This window comes from Dermacentor albipictus, chromosome 9 (assembly GCF_038994185.2).
Source record: "Dermacentor albipictus isolate Rhodes 1998 colony chromosome 9, USDA_Dalb.pri_finalv2, whole genome shotgun sequence".
NCBI lineage: Eukaryota > Metazoa > Arthropoda > Arachnida > Ixodida > Ixodidae > Dermacentor > Dermacentor albipictus.
The window spans coordinates 127712622-127740247 of NC_091829.1; the positions used below are offsets into that span (position 1 = coordinate 127712622).

Consider the following 27626-nt stretch of genomic DNA (forward strand, 5'->3'; position numbering starts at 1 on the left):
ATCAAATAAGGCAACTTCATTTGTTCTGTACGTAGCATCCGTAGTCCTTGTTTCGGTTAAAATTTGTGCGGATTGCGCATTGCATGTTAGCTCACAAGTGTTTCGACAGCGGTCATTGATAGCGATTATTTTATGGCGTACGTAGCACTGCGTATATGGCCAGCGCGTCAGCAGCGCACGGTTAACACGCGTAGGTGTAACACCACCCTGCATGGAGCTAAGCAGGAAACCGAAGCAAGCTATGCAACTTTTTCGTCTTTACGTGTCAGTGTATCTTTGTGGGTCACCTGTAAGCACCGTTACACGCACCATGAAATAATGAATACAGAGTGTATTAACATAAAACTGGCTGTATGGCCTACGGTGGAAGAGGTGCGTAAGAAGGCAGGAGAGAAAGGAATGACACACTGAAAGTAGAAGCGAAAACGGGGCTAGTTGTTATGTGTTGTATCACAAGTTACAAAAAAAACAGCGCACATTACAAGATGCAGAGAAACAGGAACAGTGCTCGCCTAGTGTTTACCTATTTCTCGCTGTCAGGTAACTTGCGCGATTTTTGTAAGATGTACCAGGACACATTGGGAATCAGTGGCTAATTCCGAGAATGTCACCCGGAACTCCCTTGAAGGAGGGGGATGATGCCTGTTTTCGTGGCTGACTGTGTAGGAGGGCTTCGAGAGCGCTTCGTTCATTGATTTGCCGTGGGCTTGAATCGTCGATATCGGCCGCGTGGTCCCGCTGCCTTGACGGCTGGTCAGGGAGTGCGCTTCACTCCAAGATCACGTGATAAGCGCTTGAGTGGACGTCTGTTTCGCGTGATGGGTGGGTCACGTCATGTAAAGGTAGCAGCGCATTTGATTCTGGGGCACTGAGTCTGTTGCATAACGCTCGCCAGGTGGTCAGGAGGTCCGAAGTTAACTCTGCCGAGAGCCGGTTCAGCGGTAACTTGCGCAATAGAAGTGGCGCAGCTTGGGAATCAAAGTGGCGACAGATCCGGCTAATTTATTTCGCCAGCCGTACTATAATGTATTTTCTCATAGCAACTTCGAAGTGGAGTCTAGATAAGCGATGCTGGATAAACGGGAGACTGGAAATATCGTCGCAACGGCGTGTAGTACCTCGAATATCACGCGCCCCGTCATGTGCCCCCTCATTCCCGGAGATCGCACAATGTTTGGGTACCCAGCGTATGCAAGTACTCAATTCGGGATCGGTTAGAAACCTGCGACCTACTTGTGCAATGAGGCGGGCGTGTCGCAGGCTTGCCGATCACAGCATAAAAACCGCCCCTTGGCAATGGTAAGCTTTCGCCTACGTGTAGCCATACAATCATATGAAATCGTACTGCTTACCAACAGTCATCTTGAAATGCACGAGCACAGTTCATTCCTGGCAACATCCTGCAGCAACAATTTACTGAGGATGCTACGCTGAGCCACGAAGTCCTATAAAATACTTGTTGGGACGTCGTTTACCCTTCGGAATCGGTGCGGTTCTTACATTTCCAAAAGGAAAAACATATATATGGCCGCGGTACAACGCGCACAGAAGACAGGGAGACGTTCAAGAACCAGGGAACCTGTTCAAAAACAAACGGAACCGAGGCACGTCTTGTTCGTCCTCACCCAATTTCAGCCACCCACTAGACGGAGTCCGTTAATGTCCCCATCGTCGTTGTCTTCTAAGTAGACCACTTTGTTTTCACTCCGCAGTGAAAACAAAGTGGTCGCCTATCAACGGTGCGCCATACGTCGGTTCTTCGCAATTGCGGCCGTCCCGTAGCGTCGTTTTGCGGCGTTGACCAAGGGGCGGCGAACGACGGCTGCTGGTATGACTGCAGCGGCATAACGGGTGCGCACCTCGAAGCATCCTCTTGCGGCGGCGACCAAGGAGCGGCTGCAGGAGGCTGGTGATACGGCGGTGTGGTTCTGACGGGTGGTGGACATCGGACAGCGGCGGCGTAAATCATGGAACGCTGGTGATCTTGAAAATCGCTTGCCGGGAACACCTGCCTGATTTCGTCACGCACCACTTCGGCGATTGATGCTACAGGTCTATCCAACGTTGGTGTCAGAATCTTTTGCACTTCCTCTCTGACAAGCTCTCTGATCAATTTACGCAAGGAATTCTGACGCTCGGCAGTCCCTGCGGCGGCATTGGTTGCATTGCTGGTGGACAGTCGATCGTACTGCCTGCACCGTTGATGAAGGGCCCGCTCAAAAGCCGTAGCCTCTTTGATAAAGTCAGCGATGGTGACTGGTGGATTGCGCACAAGCCCCGCGAGCAGGTGCTATTTTACACCTGGCATGAGGTAGCGCCACTTCCTATCTTCGGGCATGTTCGGGTAGGCTCTACGAAAGAGGCGGGCCATGTCCTCGGTGAACATTGTGACCGACTCATTAAGCTATTCCACCCTTAGCTGCATCATCTGCTGGGCGCGGCCGGGTCAGTCGGCACTGCCGAAAGTATCCGTGATCTTCTGCCGAAAGTCACCCCATGTCATCAGGCTAGCTTCACGGTTCTCGTACGAAGTATGACCACTCTCGTCAAGGGCGAAATCGACGTGGGAAAGCTTTTGCTGCTCAGTCCACTGGTTAATCTGTGTGACGCTTTCATACTTGTCAAGCCAGTCTTCAATTTCTTCAAAGACTGCACCACGATAGTGATCGGGAACGAGTGGATGCAGAACGGTTACCTGTTGTGGACTGGGAAACTGGCTGCTTTGCGGAGCTTGCGGTGAGCTGGTTTCGGCAATTGCGAGAGGTGTGCAGCTGCCGGAGAGAGGTAATTGAAGAGGCGAAAATTCGGGGCAAGGCCTAGCAGTCGGCGACTAAAGAGATGCACTGGTGTCGTAACTGGTGACAATGCCTCCGGGCTAGATAGACGGCTCCCAGAAGGACTCCGGCGCATCAGGCGAACTCATTACCCAGAACCTCCACCAGTGTCGCGGTACAACGCCGAGAGAAGACAGGGAGACGTACAAGAATGACAGGACAACCTGTTCAAAAACAAACAGAACCGAGGCACGTCTTCTTCTTCCTCACCCAATCTCAGCCACCCACTAGACGGAGTCCGTTAATGTTCCCATCGTCGTTGTCTTCTAAGTAGAATAGACGCGTCAGTATGATATACTACTGAAATGTGGTGGGCTTCTATTAAGGCGAATCCAAATATGAGCAACAACGTGGGAGCATCTGTTCTATTTCCCCAGTGCAGGAAGCTCCGAAGAACTAGAGTGGCTAAGTCGCTTAAATCGGACTTCTGCAGCTACCTCTGACGCCTGCTACTGGGCTTAGCGCGACACGCGAACGAGCAAGCTTGGAGCTGCCGACTCTCTTAGCTACATGATTAAGAAATGCCGTTTCTGCGTTCATAAATATATACTTTAGCGTAGAAGATGATGGTAATATGGGCAATACTGATACCAAAAAAATAATTAGGGTCGTCGTCGACATACTCTGCATAGGCTGTCCGGGATCGCAAGAAACAACTTCACGCATACTGCCGCTGGTGATGCCCAGCATACGTTGATGCGTTGTCGTCAGCGGTACAAGGGCGCTGCAGAATTTTTCAGGGGGCACCTCAAGTTCAACCTCGTCTGTAAAGCTCAAGCTTTGATCCCTCGTTCTTTACTCCTGCATCTGCCGGTTGACATAGCATTTGGAAGAAGCGTGATCTCGAAGGTGGAACGACAGCTTCTACAGGCTAGAATCAGTGAATGTAAGGACGAGATGAAGCTAAAAAACGATGTATTTTTCTCAAGACAACGGCTAGAGCACAATTTCCCTGAAGATTTCTTTCGCATTCCGCTGCACGTAAACTTCCAAATGGGATTACAATTACAAGTGGAAGCAGTGGAAAAAGCTTTAAAATATCGACGAATATGAGACAGTTGGCGACAAAGTAGAATGAATTTAATTTATAAAGGTAAGTGGGAGAAAGACAGTATTCACTCGTATAGACAGTTGACCATCACGTCGGTAATACACAGGCTTGCAATGCTGGCAATAAAATTAAAGCTGCAAGCATGGGCAGAGAATAATGGCATTCTGGGGGAAATTTAGAATGGCTTGAGAATAGGTAGGCGTTTACATGATAACTTGTTTGTTCTTACTTAGTGGTATCAATCGTCACTTACAGCTCATACATAGACGAGGGACAAAAAAGGACGGCGAAGACAAGCGCTTGTCTTCATCGCCCTTTTTGTCTCTAGTCTATGCGTGCGCTGTAAGTGACGATTGATACCATAGAATACCAACTGGCATGTACCCAAACCTTGCTTACTCAGTGTATTGAAATATTAAAAGTAGAAAGCAGACCCTTATATGTAGCCTTTTTAGACATTACAGGATCCTATGGCAACGCAGACCACAGTATTTTGTGGAATATCCTGGAAGGGGAAGTTTAGGGGACGATTGTCTACAGCTTTTGAGAGAGATTTACCTAGGAAATATCGTTTGCGTCGAATCGGAAGGCATGAGGAGCGAAGAGAAAGTTGATATCAACAAGGAACTGAGGCCGGGGCGCCCTTTACCACAATTGTTGTTTATGATGTACAGGCACCGACAAAAGTGGTATACTCCATGCAGCGACTACCCAGGGATGATATTGACACGTGTACTTATATTTATCGGGCGACCACGTTTCGGCGCCTAACAAATCTTATCGCACAGCACGGGACGCGCTTGCATGTGTCCGAAGTTTCTGGAAAGTTATCGATGCTTCTATCCGCAGTCTGTTGTCCCCGAACCTTGTGTTATCTGATTTATTCGCCTGACGCGCATGATGTAGAACTTTGTGGAAGGCATGCGGGTCCCGACGACTAGTCTGGAAAATTCGATGACTACTGTATAAAAGCCGACGCGCTTGACCCGCTGATCAGATTTTCGACGATCGCCGACTGTGTTCGCCGCTATCGTTGTGCTATAAGTGTAGCCTGTTTTGTGGGCACAGGTTCGCCCAATAAAAGTTAGTTTTGTCGTTCACAGTACTGCTACTGTGTTATTCAACGTCACGACCACGTGACATCTGGACTAATCGTCGGGACCCGCATGCCTTCCACAAAGTTCTACATCATGCGCGTCAGGCGAATAAATCAGATAACACAAGGTTCGGGGACAGCAGACTGCGGATAGAAGCATCGATAACTTTCCAGAAACTTCGGACACATGCAAGCGCGTCCCGTGCTGTGCGATAAGATTTGTTAGGCGGCGAAACGTGGTCGCCCGATAAATATAAGTACACGTGTCAATATCAAGATAATTGTTCGACCGAAAGACGGGCTGAATATAAGGAACTCGTGCGGAACGAGTCTCGACGAGGCGATACGCAATGAAGCGGTAGTGGGCGACGACGAGATGATCACGATCTGTCCCAATCCCATGCAAAACATCCTGGGGATAAGCACACCGGACGAGACAAGTGCGACGAAAATCGCTAAGATCAAGGTTTTGCCGATCAACGGAAAGAGGCACGAGACCAACGCGTACGATTCGGTGCCCGAGCAAATGGCAAAAAAGATTATCCGCAACATTCCCCTGAAGTATACGCAAGACCAGCTCATGCATGCTCTGGTGAACTCGAGAAACCCCTCTTTAACATACGCCAAGCCGCTCGGCAGTACGACCACCGTGATATTGCTGTATGAGGGAAACAGAGTCCCCACATGGGCTTACTTCTATAGCATCATGATAAGAGTACCATTGTATCGGAAACAGATTGACTTTTGCAAAGAGTGCGGCAGGCTCGGCCACCGACCCGACGTATGCCCTAAACCGGAGATCAAACTATGCCCGGCCTGCGGATCGAAGAACCCGAGCATCGAACACGATTGCACGCCCAAGTGCCGGATCTGCGGCGAGGTGCACCCCACGGCCGACCGAATGTGCAAGGCAAAATATAAGTTGCCACACATAGTGAAGGAGAGAAGGTGGCGGGCGAGAAGCAGAGAAGAAAGGGAACAAACACTGCAAGAAGGAAAGACCCCTCAGCGGACCCTATCACCATCGGGGTAAAGTATGGCGCTGGGAAAAGGCCGAAGTTGCTCGAGATCCGGATCCCGCTCGCCGATAAGAAGACGTAGCCGAAGTCGTAACAGACCTAAGAACAGAAGTCGAAGCCGGAGTCGGAGTGGAAGCCGAAACCGAAACCGCCCCATGCCAGACGGCGTGCGGGCCACACATGGCGAGATACAGACAGGGCCGCGCAAGGTCACCTGGTCCGACATAGTCGCGGAAAGAAATAGATATTCTGTAAAGAGCACCCCACTTTCTGGCAGCACGAGGGAAGCCCCCGACTGCCTCCTGGCGTCGAGGATGGAGAAAATGGAGCGAGCGAATAAGGAACTTCGAGAAGAGCAGGGCAGGGCCAGAAAGCAGAACGAACAATCAGCGAGGAAAATCGACGAGCTACAACAGACGCTCAACGAAATCTTTAAGGGCATGAGAGTATCCCCTCATGAGAGGATCTCCTCCTTCACCTCCCGCGAGGCCGCCGAGCGAGGCTATGCGACCGCGACAGGAGGCGAAGTAGTCCAGATGGACATGTGTTGTGGCGAAGAAGCGCCAGTGGCGGCGGGCTCCAAGCGCAAGGGCACAAGCGATACGCCACCTACGGAAGACGCTTTGGACCACGCACAAGCACTGAAGAGACCCAGGTCAGGAACCAGAAAGATAGATGCGATCGACGAGATGGTGAAAAAACTGACGGACAAGACGAAGCGAATGTTTGACATACTCCTGACAAGGCTGAACGAATCCGACGCGGGACGGAACGCGCAGTACGCAGCGGTCAACACCCAACTCGCAGCCATGAGTAAGCGAATCGAAGATCTGGAACACGGAACGATGCAGCTGAAGCAACAGCAACATCACCACCACCTGCCTGAAAAGACCGGGGTACCACCGTCACAAGTGCTAAACACACCGGCCATCCTCGCCAGCGACAACAACGCCAACATCACTCGCACTGGGGCAGGAGGGACGCACGGACAGTTGTGTCCCCCCAACACCCCTGCATAACAATCATGGCTGTGTCCCGCAAGTCCGACAACAGACGCATAGTCAGGCAGTGGAATTGCAGGGGCTTCAAAAACAAGAAAGCAACGATGGTACAATACATGAAAACGCTTGCCAATAACAAACTTCCTGTCGTGATTGCCTTGCAAGAACCTTTCGACCGGGCCCAGCTTCCGAGTTATGTGACGGGCAGTCCCCCCTATTAATCCATGGGGAGGGACGTCAGGGTGTGCACCCTGGTTAAGCGCGGGGCGGCCTTCATCGAACACGATCTCGTGCTCCACGAAGAGTCGGACATAGACCATGTACTTATCGAAGTCGTGCCGAGTATTGGAAGTAGGAAAACAGGCCTTTTCGGGCTCAACGTATATAGCTCCCCCTCACAAAGATACCGCACGCACACTGTCGACGCCCTCTTTCGCGAAGCGATGGCCAAGGCCGCCTCCAGTTCCTTGCTGATATGCGGAGACTTCACTGCGCCGAACCCACTATGGGGATACGGAGCCGACTCGCCGAAAGGGAAGAGGCTAGCCGGACTGATGGACGAGCTCGGCCTGACTGTACTCAACGAACCTGCTTCGCACACCAGGATCAGACAGGGAGTGTGCCGCGACACGTCCCCCGACCTCTCCCTCTGGTCAGGTGCGGGCGTGGTCACTTGGTCGAACTCTTTCGAGGACCTGGAGAGTAACCACAGGATCCTGTGCGTGACCGTGGCAGAGGATGAAAACGAGGAGGGCGTCTGCCAAAAGGCGAGAATCGTAGATTGGGACAGATTCCGGAAAAAATAGAGAGCAAGACAAGAAGGAGGGCCCGATCGGAGACATCAGCGAATGGTGCAGAGTACTACTCGCGGACGTAGGGAAAGCCACCGATGAGATTGAATGGACGGACTGGCGAGAAGAACCACCCGAAGAGGCAGACAGATCCCGCGGAGCCATGGGCAACGGCGCTCCCCTACCGTCCAGAGTGGACAGCCGGCTGGCACATCTTGTGGTGGCCAAGATATCCATGCAACGAAGAGCGAGTAGGCAAAAACTCAACAGGAAGATACGCAAGAAGATTGCTGAAACAAACCGGGAGATCGAGACGCATTGCACCCGCCTGTGCGAGCAAGAATGGCAAGAGCTGTGCGACGCGATGAACGGGAACATGAGCGCTGGACGCACGTGGAAGATTCTCAGGCACCTGCTCGACCCAGGAAGCACCAGAACGGCGACCCGTACAGAGATGGCCAAGCTGCGACAAAAGTACAGGGACGACCCAGAGGCCTTAGCGCAGGAGATGGTGCAGACGCACCTCGCACGGCCGGAATGGAAGAGTCACCCAGAGTACTGCGGGGCTCCCAACGAGGAGTTGGACGCGGACTTTTCCGTGCAGAAAATTAGAACGGTCCTCCAGCTACTGAAGACCAACTCGGCGCCCGGTCCTGACAGGATTACCAACAAAATCCTGAGGTACCTGAACGACGACGCCATCGAGAAGCTCTGCGAGTATATTAACGCGTGCTGGAAGGAGAGCCGAATTCCGCAAGAGTGGAAGACCACGGACGTTTTACTCATACCAAAGCCGGGCAAACCACTGGAGGTTCGAAACATGAGGCCGATCTCCCTCACATCCTGCGTCGGAAAAGTGATGGAGCATGCCTGCCTTAACAGGGTGACGACGCTGTTCGAGAAACAGGACGCCTTCGGCATCCACATCATCGGTTTCCGGAAGGGCCTTTCAACGCAGGACGCCATGGTGCAGATCAGGGAACAGGTCGTGAACGCTCCGAGCACGCACGTGCGCGCCCTACTCGGGCTAGACCTCAAGAGCGCCTTCGACACTGTGAAGCACATGGCCATACTGGACAAGATCAGCTGATTCGATCTCGGGGCGAGGTTCCACCGATATGTCAACAGCTTCCTGAATGGACGCGAGGCGACAGTAAAGATCGACGGGGCCCCACCACAAACGGTCCGAATAGGTAGTGCAAGAACGCCGCAGGGCTCCGTACTCTCCCCCATGCTTTTAAACCTCGTCATGATCGGCCTGCTGGAGCGTCTTGACGCGATAGAGGGCATCAATCATACCAAATACGCAAATGACGTGACGGTGTTAACCACGGAGAACACGAGCGTCGGCGAAATGCAAGACCGACTGCAGCGGGCCGTCCGGTAGGTGGAGCGGCACCTCGAAGACACGGGACTCGTCTGCTCACCCGACAAGTTGGAGATCCTGCTCCACAGGCCGCGCAAGAAAGGACCCCTTCCGCAGGCCGTGCTAGACGCTCGTCGTTTGGGCATCCGCGTCACCACGAGGGAGGGGACCCGAATACCGACGGTGTCCAAGTTGCGAGTGCTCGGCCTGTGGCTGGAAGAGAATGGTGCCAACCGCGAGCTGGTTGCCCGACTGAAGAAGAAAATGGCTGCCGCCACACACCTTGTGCGGCGGGTCGCGAAGAAGAAGAAATGAATGAAGGAACGCAATGTTACGAGGCTGATACAGGCGTACGCGCTGAGCCACATAGCGTACGTCTCCGCATACGCCGACTTGAACAGGAGCCAAGCTGACAAGCTGAACGTGGCGATCCGCAGGGCGTTCAAGACTGCCCTGGGAGTACCCCAGTACACGCCAACCCACAGGCTCCTCGAGTTGGCCGTACACAACACGCTCGAGGAGATCGCCGAGGCGCAGAGAATCGCGCAGCTGGAAAGGCTGTCGAGCACCGTAACGGGAAGACGAATCCTGGACTTACTCAGGATTCGATATCACGAGGCGCGTGGACTGAAAGAATCACTGCTACCGGAAGTCAGGGACGCCATACAGACGGAAAACATGCCGAAGAATATGCACCCGGTGCATGACGTGCAAAGACGTATACGCAGGGCAGTAGCAACTCTCGAGAAGCACGGAAGACAAGAAGGCGTCCTCTTCGTCGATGCAGCCAGGTACCCGCGGCCAGTCGGTGACTCTGATGGCGACGAGGAACGTCGACCACCACCGCCGCTACAAGGGAATGTGCGAGGCGAGCCGCAGTTACCAGCACCACCACCACTACTGCTACTACGACAACAACGGCAGCAGCAACAACGGCAACATCGACACGGCTGGCCGACGGCGGCTGCGCCCGCCTTCTCCATGGCAGTCACAGATACAAAGGGAACGATCCGAGTCACGGCATCAGCGAGGCTGCCGTCGGCCGAAGCAGCGGAAGAGATGGCCATAGCCCTCGCGGTACTCCAGGGAGGTGCGGAGGATAACCTGATTATGAGCGACTCGAAATGAGCGATTCGGAATTAGATCAAAGGTTGGGTGTCCGCGGATGTGGCGCGCATACTCAACGCCCGGGCCGGGGACTTCGAATCCGGCACCATTACAAACAAGTCCCTTAAGTGGCTCCCCGCGCACGTCGGGGAGCTTGGCAGTAACAGCAACAATGACACCAACATTGCTAACGGCCGAAGACGTAACGACACTCCACCCAACCACAGCGAGCGCGCCCACCTCGTCGCGAGGCAGCTTACCCGCCGCGACGCAGTCACCCAGAGGGCAGCCGCTGCCGTTGTTGTGCGGGACCCCAGCGGAGAGGTGACGGCGACGGTGGCTGCCGCCCCATCTGACGCGGCAGCTGTCGTTGCTAATACAACACAAATCGCGGTGGACGGAGCTGGGGATCACGCGGACGCCGATTGCGATGTCAGGGAGTTTCCGGCAATGTACAGAGAGGTGATTGGTCACTATAGGAAAGAACGAAGAAAATATCCACAACCCCATGGGCGTCTAGACAGGTCCCAGGCGGTCAACCTGAGACGGTTGCAGGCGGGCACTTTCACCAACCACTACCACCTGCACCGCCTGTAGCCCGCGCTGCAGCCGTCGCCCGGCTGCCCGTGTGGCCATGTGCTTTGGGAATGCCAACACCACGTGGAACAAGGACAAAGAGGAAGGGGGAATACAACAGCGGAACCCTCTGAAGTGGGGCGCCTCGCTGATATATGGCAAGCCGCCCTCCTCAGCGAGGCACCCGAAGACTAGGAGTGGGCCGTCCAGCGGGCCAGGGCCGTTGCCGAGGATCTCGAAAGATCTTCCTCGGGCGATAGACCCCTGGCAGCCTAGCCCCGGGCACCAACATCAACAACCGTTGGACAAATAAAGTTTATTCCTACCTTATCGTATCCATGCAGCGGGAGCCGGAGCAGCTGCTCACTGCATCGCGACGCCATCTACATTTACACGAGTCAAGTGATATGCGTGCAGATAATAAAGGGCACCCATTGGCTGTCTCGATACAGATGCTGCCTGTAGATGGCGTTGCGATGCAGTTTGCCATTGCTCCGGCTCCCGCTGCGTGGAGTATACCACTTTTGTCGGCACCTGAGCATGGGGAGAATGGAGGGGTTGCTAGAAGGAAGTCATATCAGGTTTAATATCTGATACAGACAGTCGGGTACAGTAGGAGAGCAGCAGCTTCCAGGTTTATTTTACGCGGGCGACATTGTGTTGCTAGCTAACAAACAAAGTGATTTGCAACGTCTGGCTCATATCTGTGGACAGGAAGGCAACAATTTAGGTTTGAAATTTAGCGTTAGAAAATTAGATTTTATGGTATTCAATTAAAACAGTTGACAGTGGCAATACAGGGTCAAGAAATACCTCAGGCAACAGAATATAAATACCTTAGTATATGGGTAAACGAAAGCAATAGGTGCGTTGCGCAACCAAGCTCTTGCTATTATACTGCCTAATGTCCTACCTAGCTTAAACAAGAAAAAAAAAGAAAAAACTATGATCTCCCACAACCAAATTTCCTGATCCCCCATTGGAAACTTTGCTTTTGTGCGTCTCCGTTACAGTGAAGGGGAAGAGAAATGCAGCCATAATGAAGCACCGATTGCTATGGGGATACAATAGGTACAAGATGCTCCGAGGTATGTGCAAAGATGTAATGGCTCCAGGACTTACATTTGGAAATGCGATTGTTTACTTTAAATCAGGGGTGCAATCAGGACTCAATGGGAACAAAAGCTCAATGGGACGCCTCGCACTGAGTGCTCACGGGAAGATTACAAATGAAGTTGTGCAGGGTGGTATGGGCTGGGCTAGCTTTGAAGTGAGGGAAGCTCGCAGTAAAATTGAGTTTGAAGAACGGCTGAGGAATATGGCAGAAAGTAAATGGGCTTGGAGAGTGTTGAGGTGTCTGTACAGGAAAAACATTGATTCACAGTGGAGAAAAAGAACAAGGAAGCTTACCAGCAAGTATGCGCCCTGTAGGGTGGGCAACACAGCAACGAAGAACGTCAAGCGGAAAGTAGAGAGGCTGATATAATCTCATCGGTGGCGGCAATGGAAAAGAAACCTGCCATTGGTAACTACTTAAGTGGAAAGAGCGAAATCAGGAAAGAAGCAATTGACGATAACTCAAAGGGAAACTCATTTGAAGAAACTGCCAACTTTAGCCTCATTCTTTTCGTCAGTGGGCAACCCTGTACTCTTCCAAACTCGCTCGGCCACGGGCATCCCTATCGAAATAAAGTTTAGTTGTTTTGTTCACCTCAAACGAAGCAGTCGGTTCTTTTTTGACCTGCCATAATTTCCTAATTATTTGGTGCCGTAACCCGGGAGAAACGATCGAACTTACCATTGAGGCAACGGGGTCAACAGACGTCGACACCACAACGAGCTCGGCGAAAACCAGCAACGATCCTCGGGCAGAAAACGGTCGACGAGGCGCGCCTTCAAGAACAAGGCCTAACGACGCCACACCCAACTGAAACCGACACCACGACTCAAGCCCCATGGCGGTAAGCGAACTCTAAACATTGATGCCACGATTGAACGGCTCAAACTGAAAAGAAGTGCATTGAGAGCTCAAGTCACTAAACTGATTTCTGAAGCGGACTTATTCTTGGAGAGTCATGCAGACGAAGGAGCTCTTAATGTATTGTCTGCGAGGCTTAGCGCCCTCCAAATACAGCTAAACGAGGTGGATGCCGCCATCGAGCCCATAGTACAAGACCAAGACTCAGAGCAAAATTATGTGCGGAGCATAGAATACAACGGCCGTATCGTCGCACACATGGCAAAACTCCGCCAAGAAGCAGAAAAAGACCTGCTAACAAGACAAGCAGAAATGGCGGCGACGCGGGCGCAGACCGACGGCCCTCCCGCGGGGGCAAAGTGCAAAGTGAAACTGCCGAAGCTCGAGTTACAACGATTTAGCGGCGCCGCCACGGAGTGGCAGTCCTTCTGGGAGCAGTTCGAGCAAGCGGTGCACGGAAACGACGGCCTCTCCAACGCAGATAAGTTTCTGTACTTGCGATCTGTGCTTTCGGGAAAAGCCGCAGCGGCCATTGCCGGCATTCAAGTGACTGGGGCAAATTACACCACTGTCATCGAACTTTTGAAAGAGCGCTTCGGTCGACGAGACGTGCTGATTCAAGAACATCTGACTCAGTTACTCGAATTGCCACCGGTACAAAACGAAAAGGAGCACATCGGCCTACGTCGACCCTATGACCACCTGCAACGCAATATCGCTGGTCTCACGGCGCTCGGAGTCAAGACAGACAGTTACGGCGCCCTACTCTCCTCCGCACTCCTGCGAATGCTGCCAACCGATCTTGTTGTCGGATACCATAAGGGACTTTCTGCTGCAAGCAAAGATGACGCGATCAGCATCAAGAGTTTGCAAGCTTTTCTTAAAACAGAAGTAGAGAGCCGGAAAAGGCACTGCAACCTCGTAATCTCGCAGCCAGAGAATCAAAACATCAAGACAAAGAAAACAGCAAACCTCAAAGAGGGTCAGCAGCTTCTCCTTTTTCTGCGGGTGCTTCGAAGCAGTCCGATCCATGTGCATTCTGTTCTGCAAAAGATCATGCGACTCACAATTGTCAGGCGAAGATCTCATTGGATGAAAAGAAGAAAAGGCTCATTGCAGCTGGCCGGTGCTTCCGATGCTGCATAAAAGGGCACACTTCAAGGGAATGCCGCAACAAAAGAATAAAATGCAAGGAATGTGGCAGAAGACATCTGACTCAGATGTGTGACCCGACATGGAAGCCACCCGAGAATAAAGCCACAGAGTTGCATTCTCGGACAGAAAAGAAATCTGAAAAGGTACCAACTGTGCTGCTCCAAACCGCTCAAGTATGGGCAGAGGGACGAAGAAGAGCGCTCACCCGTCTACTCTTTGACGGAGGTTGCCAACGAAGCTTTGTCACTAAAAGACTTTCACGTGAACTGCAACTAGAGGTTGTAGGTGAAGAGGCCATCACAATCTACCCATTCGGAGGAGCAGAAAACATTATCAAAGAGAAGCGCAGAAGAGTAAAGATTTGGCTAAGAAGTCAATACGACCGTAAAGAGCACTCTATCGAAGCTCTGGAAATACCGGACATCTGCTCTGATCGGCTTCATGTTCCTGAGGACATCCTAAAAGAGGTGCAAGCGGACATGGATGAACTGGCAGACGTGACAGTTGCGCCAGCCCATTTGATGGGAAGCGGGATCGACATTCTTATCGGTGCTGACTATTACTGGACTTTGGTGTGTGGCGAAGAAAAGAAGCTGCAAGGCGCACTAGTTGCTGTAAAGACCGAATTTGGCTGGACTCTGCAAGGAGCGATTCCCTGCAGTAGCTCAGCTGCCTACTGCTCAATCGTGGCAGTGCTGCGTGCCGGAGTGTTCGCCGACACCACCAGCTTGTCCAAGGAGCTCAAATCGTTCTGGGAACTTGAGAGCATTGGAATTATCGACTCTTGTGCCCAAACGAACGAAGAAAGCGAAGAAGTCATGAGCACATTTTCGACATCGGTAGAAAAAATGGACAAGCGCTATGAGGAGGCACTGCCCTGGAAACCCTTGAACATGCAACTCGCCGACAACAAAGCTGTTGCAAAGAAGCGCTTGACTAACCTTACAAAGAAGTTAATGAAAGATGAGTCGACACTGATCAAGTATGACGAGGCTATCCGTCAGTACCTGGATCAAGGGTTCGCAGAACGACTTCCATCGAAAGAAAGCAACAACGATGTAAGCAGATTATACTACATGCCTCATCGTGCAGTTTTTGGACCTGACAGCCTTTCGACCAAGATTAGAGTCGTCTTTGACGCATCTTCTCACGATGCAGGTTGTATATCTCTGAACGAAGCCCTAGAACCAGGACCGAACTTGAATCCAGATTTACTTAAAGTTTTGCTGAACTTCAGAATTCATCGTATTGGATTAAGTGCAGATATTGAAAAGGCATTTCTGCAATTTTCTGTGCAACCAGCGGATCGCGATGCCCTCCGATTTCTCTGGTATGCACATCTTCCAACGAAGGAAGACCCAGAGCCTCCTATTGAGGTCTGGAGAATGACTCATGTCCCTTTTGGCGTGACAACTAGTTCATTCCTCCTCGCAGCCACCGTGCGGCACCATCTGTCCACGACAGGAGATTATCCACAAATAAGAAAAACCATCGGCGAGAGCCTTTACGTGGACGACCTCATAACAGGAGCGAACACAGTGGAGGAGGCTACAGATTTCTACCGAGGGGCACTAGATGTCATGAATCGAGCAAGCATGACACTGCGTAAGTGTAACTCTAATTCCAAGAAGCTGCAACAGCTGTTCAACGACGAAGGAACCGGATGCTCCCTTGGCTACGTGGAATGTCCAACAACAAGTGTCTCACGGGTCCTCGGACTTGTATGGTATAAGGACAGAGATCACCTAGCATTTTCCATGGAGGCCATCTTAGATTTCCTAGACCGAAACAGCAACACAAAACGATTCATTCTTCAAGCATCGGCTCGTATATATGACCCACTTGGTCTCATTTCTCCGGTCACAGTTACAACCAAGTTGATGTTTCAAACACTGTGGGAATTGGGTATTGAGTGGGACGCCCCTCTGCCTGAAGAAGTCAAAGCAGCTTGGACGCAGTGGCACACCCAGCTAAACCATTTAACGGACATAACGGTGCCAAGACGATATGGTAGTTTACCCAACGATAGCTGGAATGAAGTACATGTCTTCACAGATGCCAGCCCCAAAGCTTACGGAGCAGTTGTATATTTGCGCATATCCGGGGTCTAGGAAGCAAAGGTTACTGTGGTCCTCTCAAAGTCCCGTGTAGCGCCAATTAAAAGAATTTCTCTTCCAAGACTGGAATTGATGGGCATGGTGATAGGTGCTCGACTGAGGGAATATTTGGAGCGGTCACTGAGCCTTCCAATAGCCAAATTGTATCTGTGGACTGATTCAGCTATTGCGCTGCATTGGGTGCGAGGTCCCGCACAACAATGGAATCGCCAACAGAGTGTTGGAAATTCAGCAGCGATCGGATCCAGACATCTGGAATCACTGTTCTGGGATTGAAAATCCCGCCGACCTTTTGACAAGGGGAGTCACACCTCAGGTACTCAAGTCGAGCTCACTTTGGTGGAATGGACCTGCTTGGCTTTCGAAGCCATCTACTTGCTGGCTAAGGCATGAAGGCACCGCTGACATGATCATCGCAGAGGAGGAAAGAAGAATCCTTCGCGTTCACAACGTGACTGTAAAGGAGTCTGTCTTGCCTCTGCAGAAATATAGCTCCCTCTCTAGACTGGTTCGAGTGACAGCCTGGGTTTTTGCGATTTTTCCACAACGCCAAGCACTCCGGCCAAAAATACGAGGGACCTATTACGACCGAGGAAGTTCAAAAGGCGCGTACTTGTTTGATTCTTCAAGTACACTTCGAGGCCTTCCAAGATCAACTCCAGTGTCTTCGCCGCTCGACACGCATGCCAAGCGATTCCCCGATACGTGATCTCAGCGTTATCTACGACTACGATGGAGTGCTGAGAGTGGGAGGAAGGCTTGGTGCAGCCGATTTGTCCTACAACGTGAAGCATCCTATTATCCTACCGTCAAGACATCCCTTCACAGAGCTAACGATAAGCGCAACCCACCGCCGTCTCCTGAATGCAGGCGCACTGGAGACTCTTACCGAACTGAGGGAAATGTACTGGGTCGTGCGGGGAAGGCAAATGGTGAAAAAGGTGCTTAAGAAATGTGTGACTTGCAACCGTTTCAACAGCCGAGCGGCTACTGAGCCAGTCGCTCCTCTGCCTCGTGAGAGGGTGACACAAGCTCCACCCTTTGATGTTACCGGTGTAGATTTTGCTGGCCCACTGAACACAAAGGATCAAGGAAATAACCGGAAGTCTTACATCGTTATTTTCACATGTGCAGTGACCAGGGCAGTACACCTTGAATTGGTGACCGACATGTCCACCTTAAACTTCCTGATGGCGTTCCGAAGATTTATCTCGAGAAGAGGAGTTTGTCGAGTGATCTTTTCTGACAACGCCAGGACATTCGAGCGCGCTTCTAAGGATCTAAAGCGACTATGGACAATAATAAGAGGAGAAGAAATTCACAACTTCTTCACTAGCCACCAGATCCGCTGGAAATTTATAGCTGAGAAAGCTGCTTGGTGGGGAGGATTCTGGGAAAGAATGGTTCGGTCCGTGAAAACATCGTTGAAGAAGGTCTTGGGAAACAGCTACTGCAACTTCGAGGAGCTCACAACAATCCTAACGGAAATCGAAGCTGTCATCAACTCTAGACCCTTGACCTACGTCTACACGGAGGCGAGCGAACCCGAACCTCTAGCACCATCGCACTTTCTAGTGGGAAAGCGACTGACCACTCTTCCTGACAGTGGTTCCGCTACAGAGGTGGCTCAGCCCCCTGGTCAACTCACTCGTCGCTGGCACTACCGACAAAGGATGGTCGACCAATTTTGGTGTCGCTGGCAAAAGGAGTATCTGACGAGTCTCCGGTCAGCACATTTCGCTGTTCCAAGTTCGTCAAGCGCACTGAAGAAAGGAACGCTCGTTTTGTTCCATGAACAGTATCTACCAAGGCAACTCTGGAAAACTGGACAAGTGTCAGAAGTTCTTCTTGGAGGAGATGGAAGAATCAGAGCTTGCATGGTGCGCATGCCTAATGGAACCACATTGAGAAGACCGATTCAACTGTTGTACCCCATGGAATACACGGATGAATGACCTGAAGCTCATTCCGGGGGTAGTATGAAGAAACTGCCAACTTTAGCCTCATTCTTTTCGTCCGCGGGCAACCCTGTACTCCTCCGAACTCGCTCGGCGACGGGCATCCCTATCGAAATAAAGTTTAGTTGTTTTGTTCACCTCAAACGAAGCAGTCGGTTCTTTTTTGACCTGCCATAATTTCCTCATCATTAGTTTCCGAAGCGAGATCAGAGTTCCTTAGAATACGTACCTATAAAGCGAGATATAAGGAAGAAGAAGCATGCACTTGCTGCGGTAAAGCTAGGGAAACTACGGAGCATGTTTTATTATTTATTTATTTATTTATTTATATATTTATTTATTTGTTTATTTATTTATTCATTCATTTATTATATCCTCAGGGCAAAGGCATTACAGAGGGGAGTGGGTAATATAGGTTACAAAGACAATAAATACAATACAGTGAATTTTGTTAGAACATAATTTCAACATTTTCCAAAACAAACAAAGGTTGTTAGTGCATCACGAAATCGTTGATTATCCTCAATGGCTGCAATATCGGGAGGGAGGCGGTTCAATTCGACAGATGTCTGGGGAAGGTATGACTGAAAACAAGCTTTAGTTTTGCACTTTTGGATGCCAACGTTGTGCCGATGATCAGTGCGATGGGAGATGTATTCCGGTGGTGAAATAAAATCGCCATGTATCGTGACGTGATGATATAACTTGTGGAATATAGTGAGGCGACTGATTTTCCGACGAGATTTTAAAGATGGGAGCGAAAGGTTAGTTTTCATGGCTGTGATACTTGCAGTACGGTTGTAATTTGAAAAAATGAAGCGAACGGAGTTATTTTTTATATGTTCTAGAAAAGATATAAGATTTTCATGCCCAGGGTCCCATATAGATGATGCGTATTCAAGTTTAGGTCGTATCAGCGATTTATAAAGTAGGAGTTTGAAGGACGAAGGAGCAGCAGAGAAGTTTCGACGTAAATACCCTAACATGCGACTAGCGTTATTGGTAACGTATTCAGTATGGGCATTCCATGTTAAGTTCCGTCATTATGCACGCCTAGATATTTATATGATGCGACTTAATCTAGAGGAATGTCATTAAGACAATAAGAAGAAGGGGGAGTGCTAGAGCAGCGAGAAACACGCATGAACTTACATTTGTTAATATTTAATTCCATTTTCCAAGTTTTACACCAGTTAGTGACCAAATTAAGATCGGTCTGGAGAATATTAATGTCGTTGAGGTTACGTATTTCACGGAAAATTACACAGTCGTCAGCAAAAAAGGCGACTGTGTGGATAGGGTGGACGGAAGGCCATTAATATAAATTAAATATAGAAGGGGTCCGAGGACGGATCCTTGTGGTACACCAGATAGCACGTTAGTAAGCGGCGAGGTTGTGCCATTAGTGAAAAGAAACCGCCAGCGCTGGAGAAGGAAAGATTGAATCCATCTAAAGACATGTGGATCAAGAATAAGATGACTTATTTATAAAGCAACAATTAATGGCACACTTTGTCAAAAGCATTCGCGAAATCTAAAAAGATGCAATCGGCGCAAGATGACTGGTCAATAATGCAATGCAATTTATCAGTGAATGACAGTAACTGTGTGTCGCAGGAGTATGTTTGACGGAAACTATGTTGCGCAGAAGAAAAAGCAGAGTTATCATCAAGAAAGGTGGCGATGTGTTTAAAAATTATATGTTCTACTAATTTGCAGCGCGTGCTAGTGAGTGAAATGGGACGGTAATTTTGAGGCACGTGCTTATTACCGGATTTGTGAAGTGGGACCACCTTCCCGATTTTCCAGTCGTTAGGGAGGCTTGATGAATCGAGCGACTGCTGGAACAGTTTTGTTAGTATAATTGAACTATAAGCGCAAGTACTTTTTAGGAATTTACAACTAATTTCACCACACCCCGGAGATCAATCGTGTTTCAAAGACTCGATTAATTTAGCAATGCCAGGAGCATCAATAGTTATTGGTGACAATGGAAAATCTGTGATGTGGCATAACTGGAAGATCAACTGCCATGCTTGAGGAAAAGCTTTCAGTGAATGTTCTATTCAGTGTGGTAGCACAACGATTATTTGGGAATATGATGCCGGAGGTATCTTGCAATGTAATTAAAGCGTCGTGTGCAGGGTGTATAATGCGTCAGAACATTTTTACATTTATGTTCAAAATAGATGGTGAAGTAGAAGACAAGAAATTGTTTTTTGCAAGTTTCAGGGTTCTTACGTATGTGTCGAAAGCAGTCTTGTTTGTCGACCATCGCTCAATAGAAGGTGAAAGTTTGGCGAAACGGAACAAACATTTCTTTTTGTTAGATAGTCGCCTGATGTATGAAATGTACCAGGGTGCTTGAGGGCTAGAGATAATGACGCGCTTAGGAATATATTTGTCTGATAGTTGGTGTATCTTCGTTTTGAACAGCAGCCGATTTTCTTCGACAGAGTGGGTATCGAAATGGAAAAGAAAATGATCAATAAATGTAGATAGTTCAGTATTAATAGCGGCAAAGTTAGCCCGTTTGTAATCTAGGATGTTTTTCTTTATTTTATTCGTTTTACGACGTGGCGTACTAATAACGAAATTGAGCAGAAGATGATCACTGATACCTGGCAGATATGCTGGATTTGTAGCTAGCTCTAGATTTGTGGTTAGGATTAAATCTAGAGTATTTGCAGTACTTGTTACAGTCCTAGTGGCTTGCGTTACCAACTGTGTTAGCGAAAACAATGTACATAGATCTAAGAATTCTTTAGCTTGGGGCAAGGGCGGCGATGAATGAGGTGGATGAGCAGTCCACAAGATACTTGGAAAGTTAAAGTCTCCGAGTATAAAGAGTGATGATGTAGGATAGCGTATGCGAACCAAGTTCATAGCATCATGGAGATCGTTAGTAAATATAGACGAATAGGATGGAGGGCGGTAGGATACACCAATGATTATTTTCAGATGATCGATGACAACCAAAGCGAAAACTAGCTCCAACTCGCTGCATATTTGAATGCATGTAGAATGAATATCTTTTGAAATGGCAAGCAGAACACCACCGCCACGTCTTGCCGTCCTATCGGAACGATATAATGAGTAACGATGAGCGTCGTGAAAGATTCCAAAATCAGACACATGCCTTGGGAGCCAGGTTTCTGTTAGTGCGATAATGTGAGGTGTACATGTGTCAATGACGGAAGATAAGTTAGTGTGTTTATTAAGAACGCTTCTGACGTTGGTATGAAGGACAGACACAGGAGACAACTTCCCACTGCCGCTCGCGATTCCCTATTATATAACTTGCGATGCAGACTCGGTATGTAATCCACTGGCTTCGCCACGTGTGACAATCCCATCGGCAGTGTCACCGGTCACTGTCTCCTGCACACCATATTCGCCACGTGTCACGACCTCGCCAACAGTACCGGTGATTGCGTTATACATAAGGTATCTGTTATTGAAGCAAAGCTTGTTGTATCGCAGTTTAAAAGAGCGAGGGCCAGCGTGGGTGCTACCGAATTCAAACAGTTTTTTTTGAGCCACGCGTGTTGCAGGCGCGAAATCTTCACTGATAGTGACGCCTTTTGATTTGAATTCATTACGCAAGGAAATAATTTTTTTTTTCATTTTTGATTCGGTGAATTCGGCTATGACAGGACGACACTTATCATGTGAAAAAATGCCCAGGCGGTGTGCACGCTGGATTAAAGTACGAGAGCGCGTGTCGACGACCTCAGTCAATGCTTCCAATAGGTTAGATTCGGTATCTGCCCAGGACTCCTTAGCGTCTGATATACCCCGAAAGATTAAGTTCTCACGGCGTGATCTATCTTCAGCTTCCTCAAGACGAGACTGCAGAGAATCATTACGATTACGCTGCTCATCCACTGATGTCTTTAAGCATGAAAGTTCTTGACTAATGCTGTCGAATTTCGTGGCCTTCTCCTCGAGTATAGCCAGCCTCCTGTGCATGCCAGCTAACCTTGATTCGATGTTCTTTTGACTATGTTTAAAGGTTTTTATGTCCACATGTATTCCAGCCTGACCTTTCGAGGTTTGCAGCGCACGAGAGTGTACCCCTTTCAGAAGCTGAAACATAACCTTCATTTCATCAGATGGATCGTCTGGTAGGCTATCTACAGCTAGAAGGACGTCGGAGCGAGTTGTAGGGCCCGAGTTCGACTCAATGTCACCCGAGCGCAATAGCAAGAGAACCATTGAAAAACAATCACAAGCAATATCACAGCGAACCCGTGGGCATGGGAACAGTAACAAATAGCGATCGTCGCTCCTTTTTGCGTGTAAAGAATACTGCGTACACACCTGCACGGTGAAAAAACGAAGTATTGGAGCCATGCCGTCGTCACTGCTTCCATGCCCACTGAAGGGAAAGCAGGCGCGTCGGCTTCTTAAATCCGGTGCGGGTGGTGATGGCATTGTCGATGACGCTGGATGGCTTTGGAGGAGCCACTCCGCGAGCGAATAACCACAGCCGGACGTGCAGAAGCTGTCGGTGTTGGAAGTACCGGGAAATTCAGCCGCCGGGCCAAGATCAATCGGCGTGCCACAGGGTGCAGCCGAGGATGGCGTCACGATGTTCGACAGCACTGCATGCACGGGTGAAAAAAGCAAGTATTGGAACCATGCCGTTGTCACTGCTCCCATGCCCTAGGATGTGATAACGCCTACCCAGTGGTCGATTTAGGCACCACTGGCCTCATTGAAGCCCTAGGGTTCAGTGAGAGTAGTGGAAAAGTAAACATGTCCGAAAAAGGGATTAGTAAGAGGCGATTGGAGGATTGGTGGAAGAAAAATAGGAGAATGACAAAAAACGGAGACGCACAAAAGCGAAATTCGCAAAAGGGGATCAGAAAATTTGGTTGTGGGAGTTCATAGTGTTTTTTCTTCCTTTTTTAACCTAGGTAGGACATTAGGCAGTATAATTTTAAGAGCTTGGTCGCGCAACCCACGGCCCCATTCCAAAGGGGCGCTCATAACATCCCTCCTTTCATCCATCCATACAGCGAAAATGAGAAATCCACCCAATCTACAACTGCTACAAAGGAAACCCATATGGATTCCTCAGGAGAAAAGCTTCGCAGTTGAAGAAAAATGCGTCCTAGTCCAGGACCTGAACCCGGGACCACCGTCTTTCCGGGAAAGCCGCTGAAAATTCATGCGCTGTTTGGGGTCCTTCCATTGACAAACTAATTAATTCTTAGAACTCGTGCGAAATAATTCAGTTCGTTTCATCTTACATAATTACAGTAGAATTGCAAGCGTGTCTCCCATGAAAACCAACCTTGCACCCCATTTCCTTCTAGCCGTAAAAGTGCGCGTTTAGTCCTTTTTCATAAATGATGCCATCGATCAATACTGCACAATGATTTCATTTTTCAGCCACAATATGTATCTCCTGGAATCGCCAACCGTTATGAAGTTGGTCTTGAATCATGTCCCAGAAAGAGAGAGAGAGAGAGACGTGTATTATACGAAACAGTGGCCCAAGCGAGGCCCGGTATCACCCTAAGGTGGGAAGGCTCCTTAGTCCAGGAACCCTCTGGCTTCGACTGCCCTCTTGGCCCTGGCGATAAGTTGTTAGTCTTCCAAGTCCCCGAGGGTTAGCGTGGCCTCCCACGTTTCGGATAGGTGGTTTGCTTTCTGTGCTCGTTTTGTGTCCATTTCTGGTGGCATTTCGCTACCTCGCTGCCACGGGCATTCCAGGAGCAAGCGCACCAGATTGTCGGGTACATTGCAGAGTGGGCAGAGGTAGCCGTGGATAGTCGGGTAGAGGCGATGCATTATCGTTCCCTGAGTGTACGTATTACTTTGCAGGCGTCTAACCATCAGGATTTCTGCTCTGCCGAGTTTAGGGTGGGGTGGAGGGTACACTCGACGCTCGAGCCTGTAATGTTGCAATATAGTTGGTGGGCACGGCCTGCACCTTTTCTCTGGTTGACGTGCTCGGGGGCAGCGGCGTGAGCCGCTTCGTTCCCATGTAGTCCCTCGTGTCCGGGTACCTACGTTGCGCAGGGGTACGGGAGCGGAGTGCTTCGTCTCTTTAGTATCTTGAGTGCATCCGCCGAAATCCGACCCCTCATAAACTTTCTACAGGCGGCCTGAGAGTCGGTGAATCTAACCGGTGCATTGGTGCATGTGGTGGTCGCGAGAGCGATTGCCGCTTCTTTAGCCGTTTCCGGGTTCCGTGCCTTCATGGTTGCCGATGCTAGATCGTAGCCTCGGGAGTCTACGACGCTGAGAGCGTACGCGTTTCGATGCGGGTACTTGGCCGCGTCGGTGTAGCGGGCATTCGGGTCATGCTTGAAACTTCGTTTGATGGCCTCGGCTCTAGCCTGTCTTCTACTCTTGTGATATATGGTATGCATGATGCGCGGCACACGTGCGATTCAAATGCACTCTCGAACGTCCGGTGGGATTTGCTCTTTCTTGTCCGTATGCTGGAGTTCAGGTGTCTGAGTACTGATCTCCCTGTGGGCGTGAGCTTGAGTCGTTCCAGTTGGCTGTTCTTGTGCGCTTCAGCGAGCTCTTGCCACGTATTGTGGGCGCCCATCTTAAGGAGACAGAAAGTAGAGGCCATGACGGGGAGTACCAGCACGACTTTGCATTCCTTATCATGATGTTGAGCTTTTCTATTTCGGCGTTCTTCAAAGGCAGGTACGGCGTGCCGTTTGTGATGCGGCTGGTGAGCAGCGCTTGTATTATGTTTAGCGTGTCTTACTCCTTGAGCCCGCTTCTTTGGCTTGAGATCCTCTTGACGGGGCGTGTGAGTTGCAAAAGGGTGTGTTCTAGTCTCGGTAGGCTGGCAGCTCCCAAACTGTCTTTGTGGATGCGGAGTCTAAGTATTCGCTTGGTGTCGACTTTCGGGATTGTTGTCCCGTTGAGGTTGACGCTGGGGGCGGGCTTTTCGTATTTATGTGGCCGGCCTCTCGTTTTCCTTTCAAGACGAGTTGTTCAGACTTCTCTGTGGAGCAGCGGAGTCCGCAGTTTCGGATATGGCTTTCATTGGTGTCTATGGCTTCTTCTAAGCTACTTTCTTGCCTTCCAGCGTTCGTAGCTCTGGTCAGAGCGTGATGTCATCTGCATACATCGCGTGACGCAGATCTGATATGGTCTCGAGGAGGGGGGGGGGGTAGCTTGATCATAGCTGCGTTAAAGAGTAGCAGAGAAATGATCGACCCTTGTGGGGTGCCTTTGTTTGGAAGTAGGAAGCTTGCACTGCGGATGTTCGAGATTCCGACTGTTGCCATGCGGTCCATGAGAAAGTTCCTGACGTATGCGAAGGTCCTAGTGCCGCAGCTGGTGCGCGATCGTTGAGGTTCGCGTCGTAGTTAACGTTGTCAAATGCATCCTTGCTGTCTACTGCCACTATGGAGTAATTGCTTCGATCGTCTAGAAGGCTTTCCTTTAGTCGTAAGAGTACGTCCTGCGTCGAGAGGTGCTGCCTGAAGCCGAACATGGTGTCTGGTAGGCGGCCGTTGTCTTCCAGGTACTGGGTAATGCGGTCATGCACGATATGTTCGAAAAGCTTTCGCGCGAACGAGGTGAGGGAGAACGGGCGTAGGTTGTCCAAGCTGAGAGGTTTGTTGGGCTTGGGGATCATGGTGATGTCCGAGTGCTTTCATACAGCAGGCAGTTCTTTCTCCCAGCACTCGTTGTAGTAACGGAGGAGAGCCTCGGTGGCCTGTGGTGGTAGGATGCGTAGTTGTTTGTTAACGATCCGGTCTTTACCAGGGCTAGTATTTCTAGTCAGCTTGGATAGGGCAACGTGGATTTCGGCCTGCGTATAGGGTCTGTCGAGTTCTGGATTCGGTTTTCCAGTGTATTCTTTGCTGCGAGTTGAAGCGGGACAGGGTGTTTCTCCGCATAGTTTCTGTTTTATTTCTCGCAGAAGGTGTTCTGATCCGGCATGGTTGTGGGTACGACTGTGGAGATCTTGCTGCTGTTTCGTTTTGGTGGGTTCAGTGGCCAGGATTGCGCGTAGGAGGTGCCAGGTCCTCTTCGTGCTCAGAGTCCCCCGTAGCTTGTCACAGGAGGCCACTTCCGGCCTCCCAGAGATGGCAGAGGTGTGCGTCGACAGCAGGTGTATCGGCATCGAGTTGTATGACCTTGCTGTGACGTTCTGGGGTGTCTAATACATTTTTGAGCCACTCGTCAATGTCAGTTATGCTCGCTCCGGAATCTAGCTTGTCCCTAAAGGATTTCGATTCGGTTAACCATGAAATTCCGGTCTTGGTCTCTCTACGGGTGCGCGGTACATCTAATTGGAGCATATGGTGATCGCTACCCAAGGTTTCCTGGAGTCGGATCCACTCTCCCTAGGGGACGTCCGCAGTGAAGGTAAGATCAGGGTTTGTGTCCCTGGAGACGCTGCCGTGGTCTGGAGAGGATCGTTCCAAAGGGTGAGTCTTTGTTGCTGGGCGACATCGTGCACTCTAGCATCCTTCTTTGTGGTGGTGAGATGATAGCCCCATGCCGTGTGCGAGTCGTTGAAGTCTCACAGTATGACGAGTTGGTGTCTGTGATGTGTGGTGCGCGACATGGTCTGGTGATGGGGATGATCAGGAGCAGACGACAAGGAGTGCGCGCGCTGAGGTAAATTCCGTGCTGGAAGGAGATTGAAAGTATGGTATTAAGGGCAGCGCAGTAACTGTCTCTCCGCAGAGGACACCTCACCCGAAGGAGAAAAACGACAACGCCAAGAGCGTCTGGCACGTGAACGCGTGGCGCAAGAAAAACAACTAAAAGAAGAAAAGCAAACCAATTAGGAAAGATCACGGGGCGTCAGAAAGCCAATCAGAGAATGCCTAATCGGCCAGCGAGAAGAAAAAGCGTGGTGCGCTGGCAGAAGGAGACGCAGGGGAGACGCAGAGGAGACGCTGGGGAGACGCCGAGAGAGTTCCAGCAAGCGACGCCAGGAGGAGGTCAACCACCGGGAGTTGAAGACGGGCCGTCAGGTTCCGGACCCGAGCCATCAGGACTTCACCCGACTGGGGCCTCCTGCCAGCCCGTTCCTGTGCGTCGCCCGCCTACCGGAGCGTGCCGTCAGCTCCTCAAGGCCGGTGAGTTTCTGCACCCGTGGGCAGGACGAGAACAGTCGGGCTACGGGTCCGAGTTCTACGCCCGCTGCCCGGCCAGAACGCCGCACCCGTCTGTCATGCCGCCTGCTGCCCGAGGCCGGCGTTCGAGCTTCTGTGCCCGTGGGCAGGACAAGAGTAGTGAGGCTACGGGCCCGAGCTCTACATCCAGCTGCCCGCCCAGAACGCCGCCGCCCTCTGCTCGTGCCACCAAGCCGCCAGCTTTACCTCTCCAAGCGACAGCTGGCGCGCTGCGGTCGCGCGGTCAGTCACCTTACACCATGACCTTTGGTGAGACCGGCGCAACTCCTTGCGCCAACTTGTCGCCGCATCTCGACATCGAGACTGTTATGTGTCCCTGCCATCGTGGCAAGCCGGGACTCGCACACTAGTTAGCTTCACACTAGCCCCCAAATGTGTCTCACCGCCGTGATGTCTATTTGAGTGTTTATTTTATTGTTTCTATTTCTTTCTATCATTTA

General features: G+C 50.4%; 1 protein-coding gene across 1 annotated transcript; it reads left to right on the forward strand.

The window, feature by feature from the left end:
* The first annotated feature begins 13131 nt into the window (after positions 1 to 13131).
* Positions 13132 to 26812, forward strand: LOC139050197 (uncharacterized). Its single transcript, XM_070526403.1, has 3 exons — positions 13132 to 13801; positions 14251 to 15032; positions 26732 to 26812. The coding sequence occupies exons 1-3, from the start codon at positions 13132 to 13134 to the stop codon at positions 26810 to 26812; spliced, it is 1533 nt and encodes a 510-aa protein (XP_070382504.1).
* The last annotated feature ends 814 nt before the right edge of the window (positions 26813 to 27626 follow it).

Coding starts and splice junctions, on each gene's coding strand:
- LOC139050197 (XM_070526403.1), top strand. CDS start 13,132: ATGGCGGCGACGCGGGCGCAGACCGACGGCCCTCCCGCGGGGGCAAAG. Junction 13,802..14,250: donor AACAGCAAACCTCAAAGAGG/GTCAGCAGCTTC, acceptor AACTGCAACTAG/AGGTTGTAGGTGAAGAGGCC. Junction 15,033..26,731: donor CGAAAGAAAGCAACAACGAT/GTAAGCAGATTA, acceptor GTCTCTCCGCAG/AGGACACCTCACCCGAAGGA.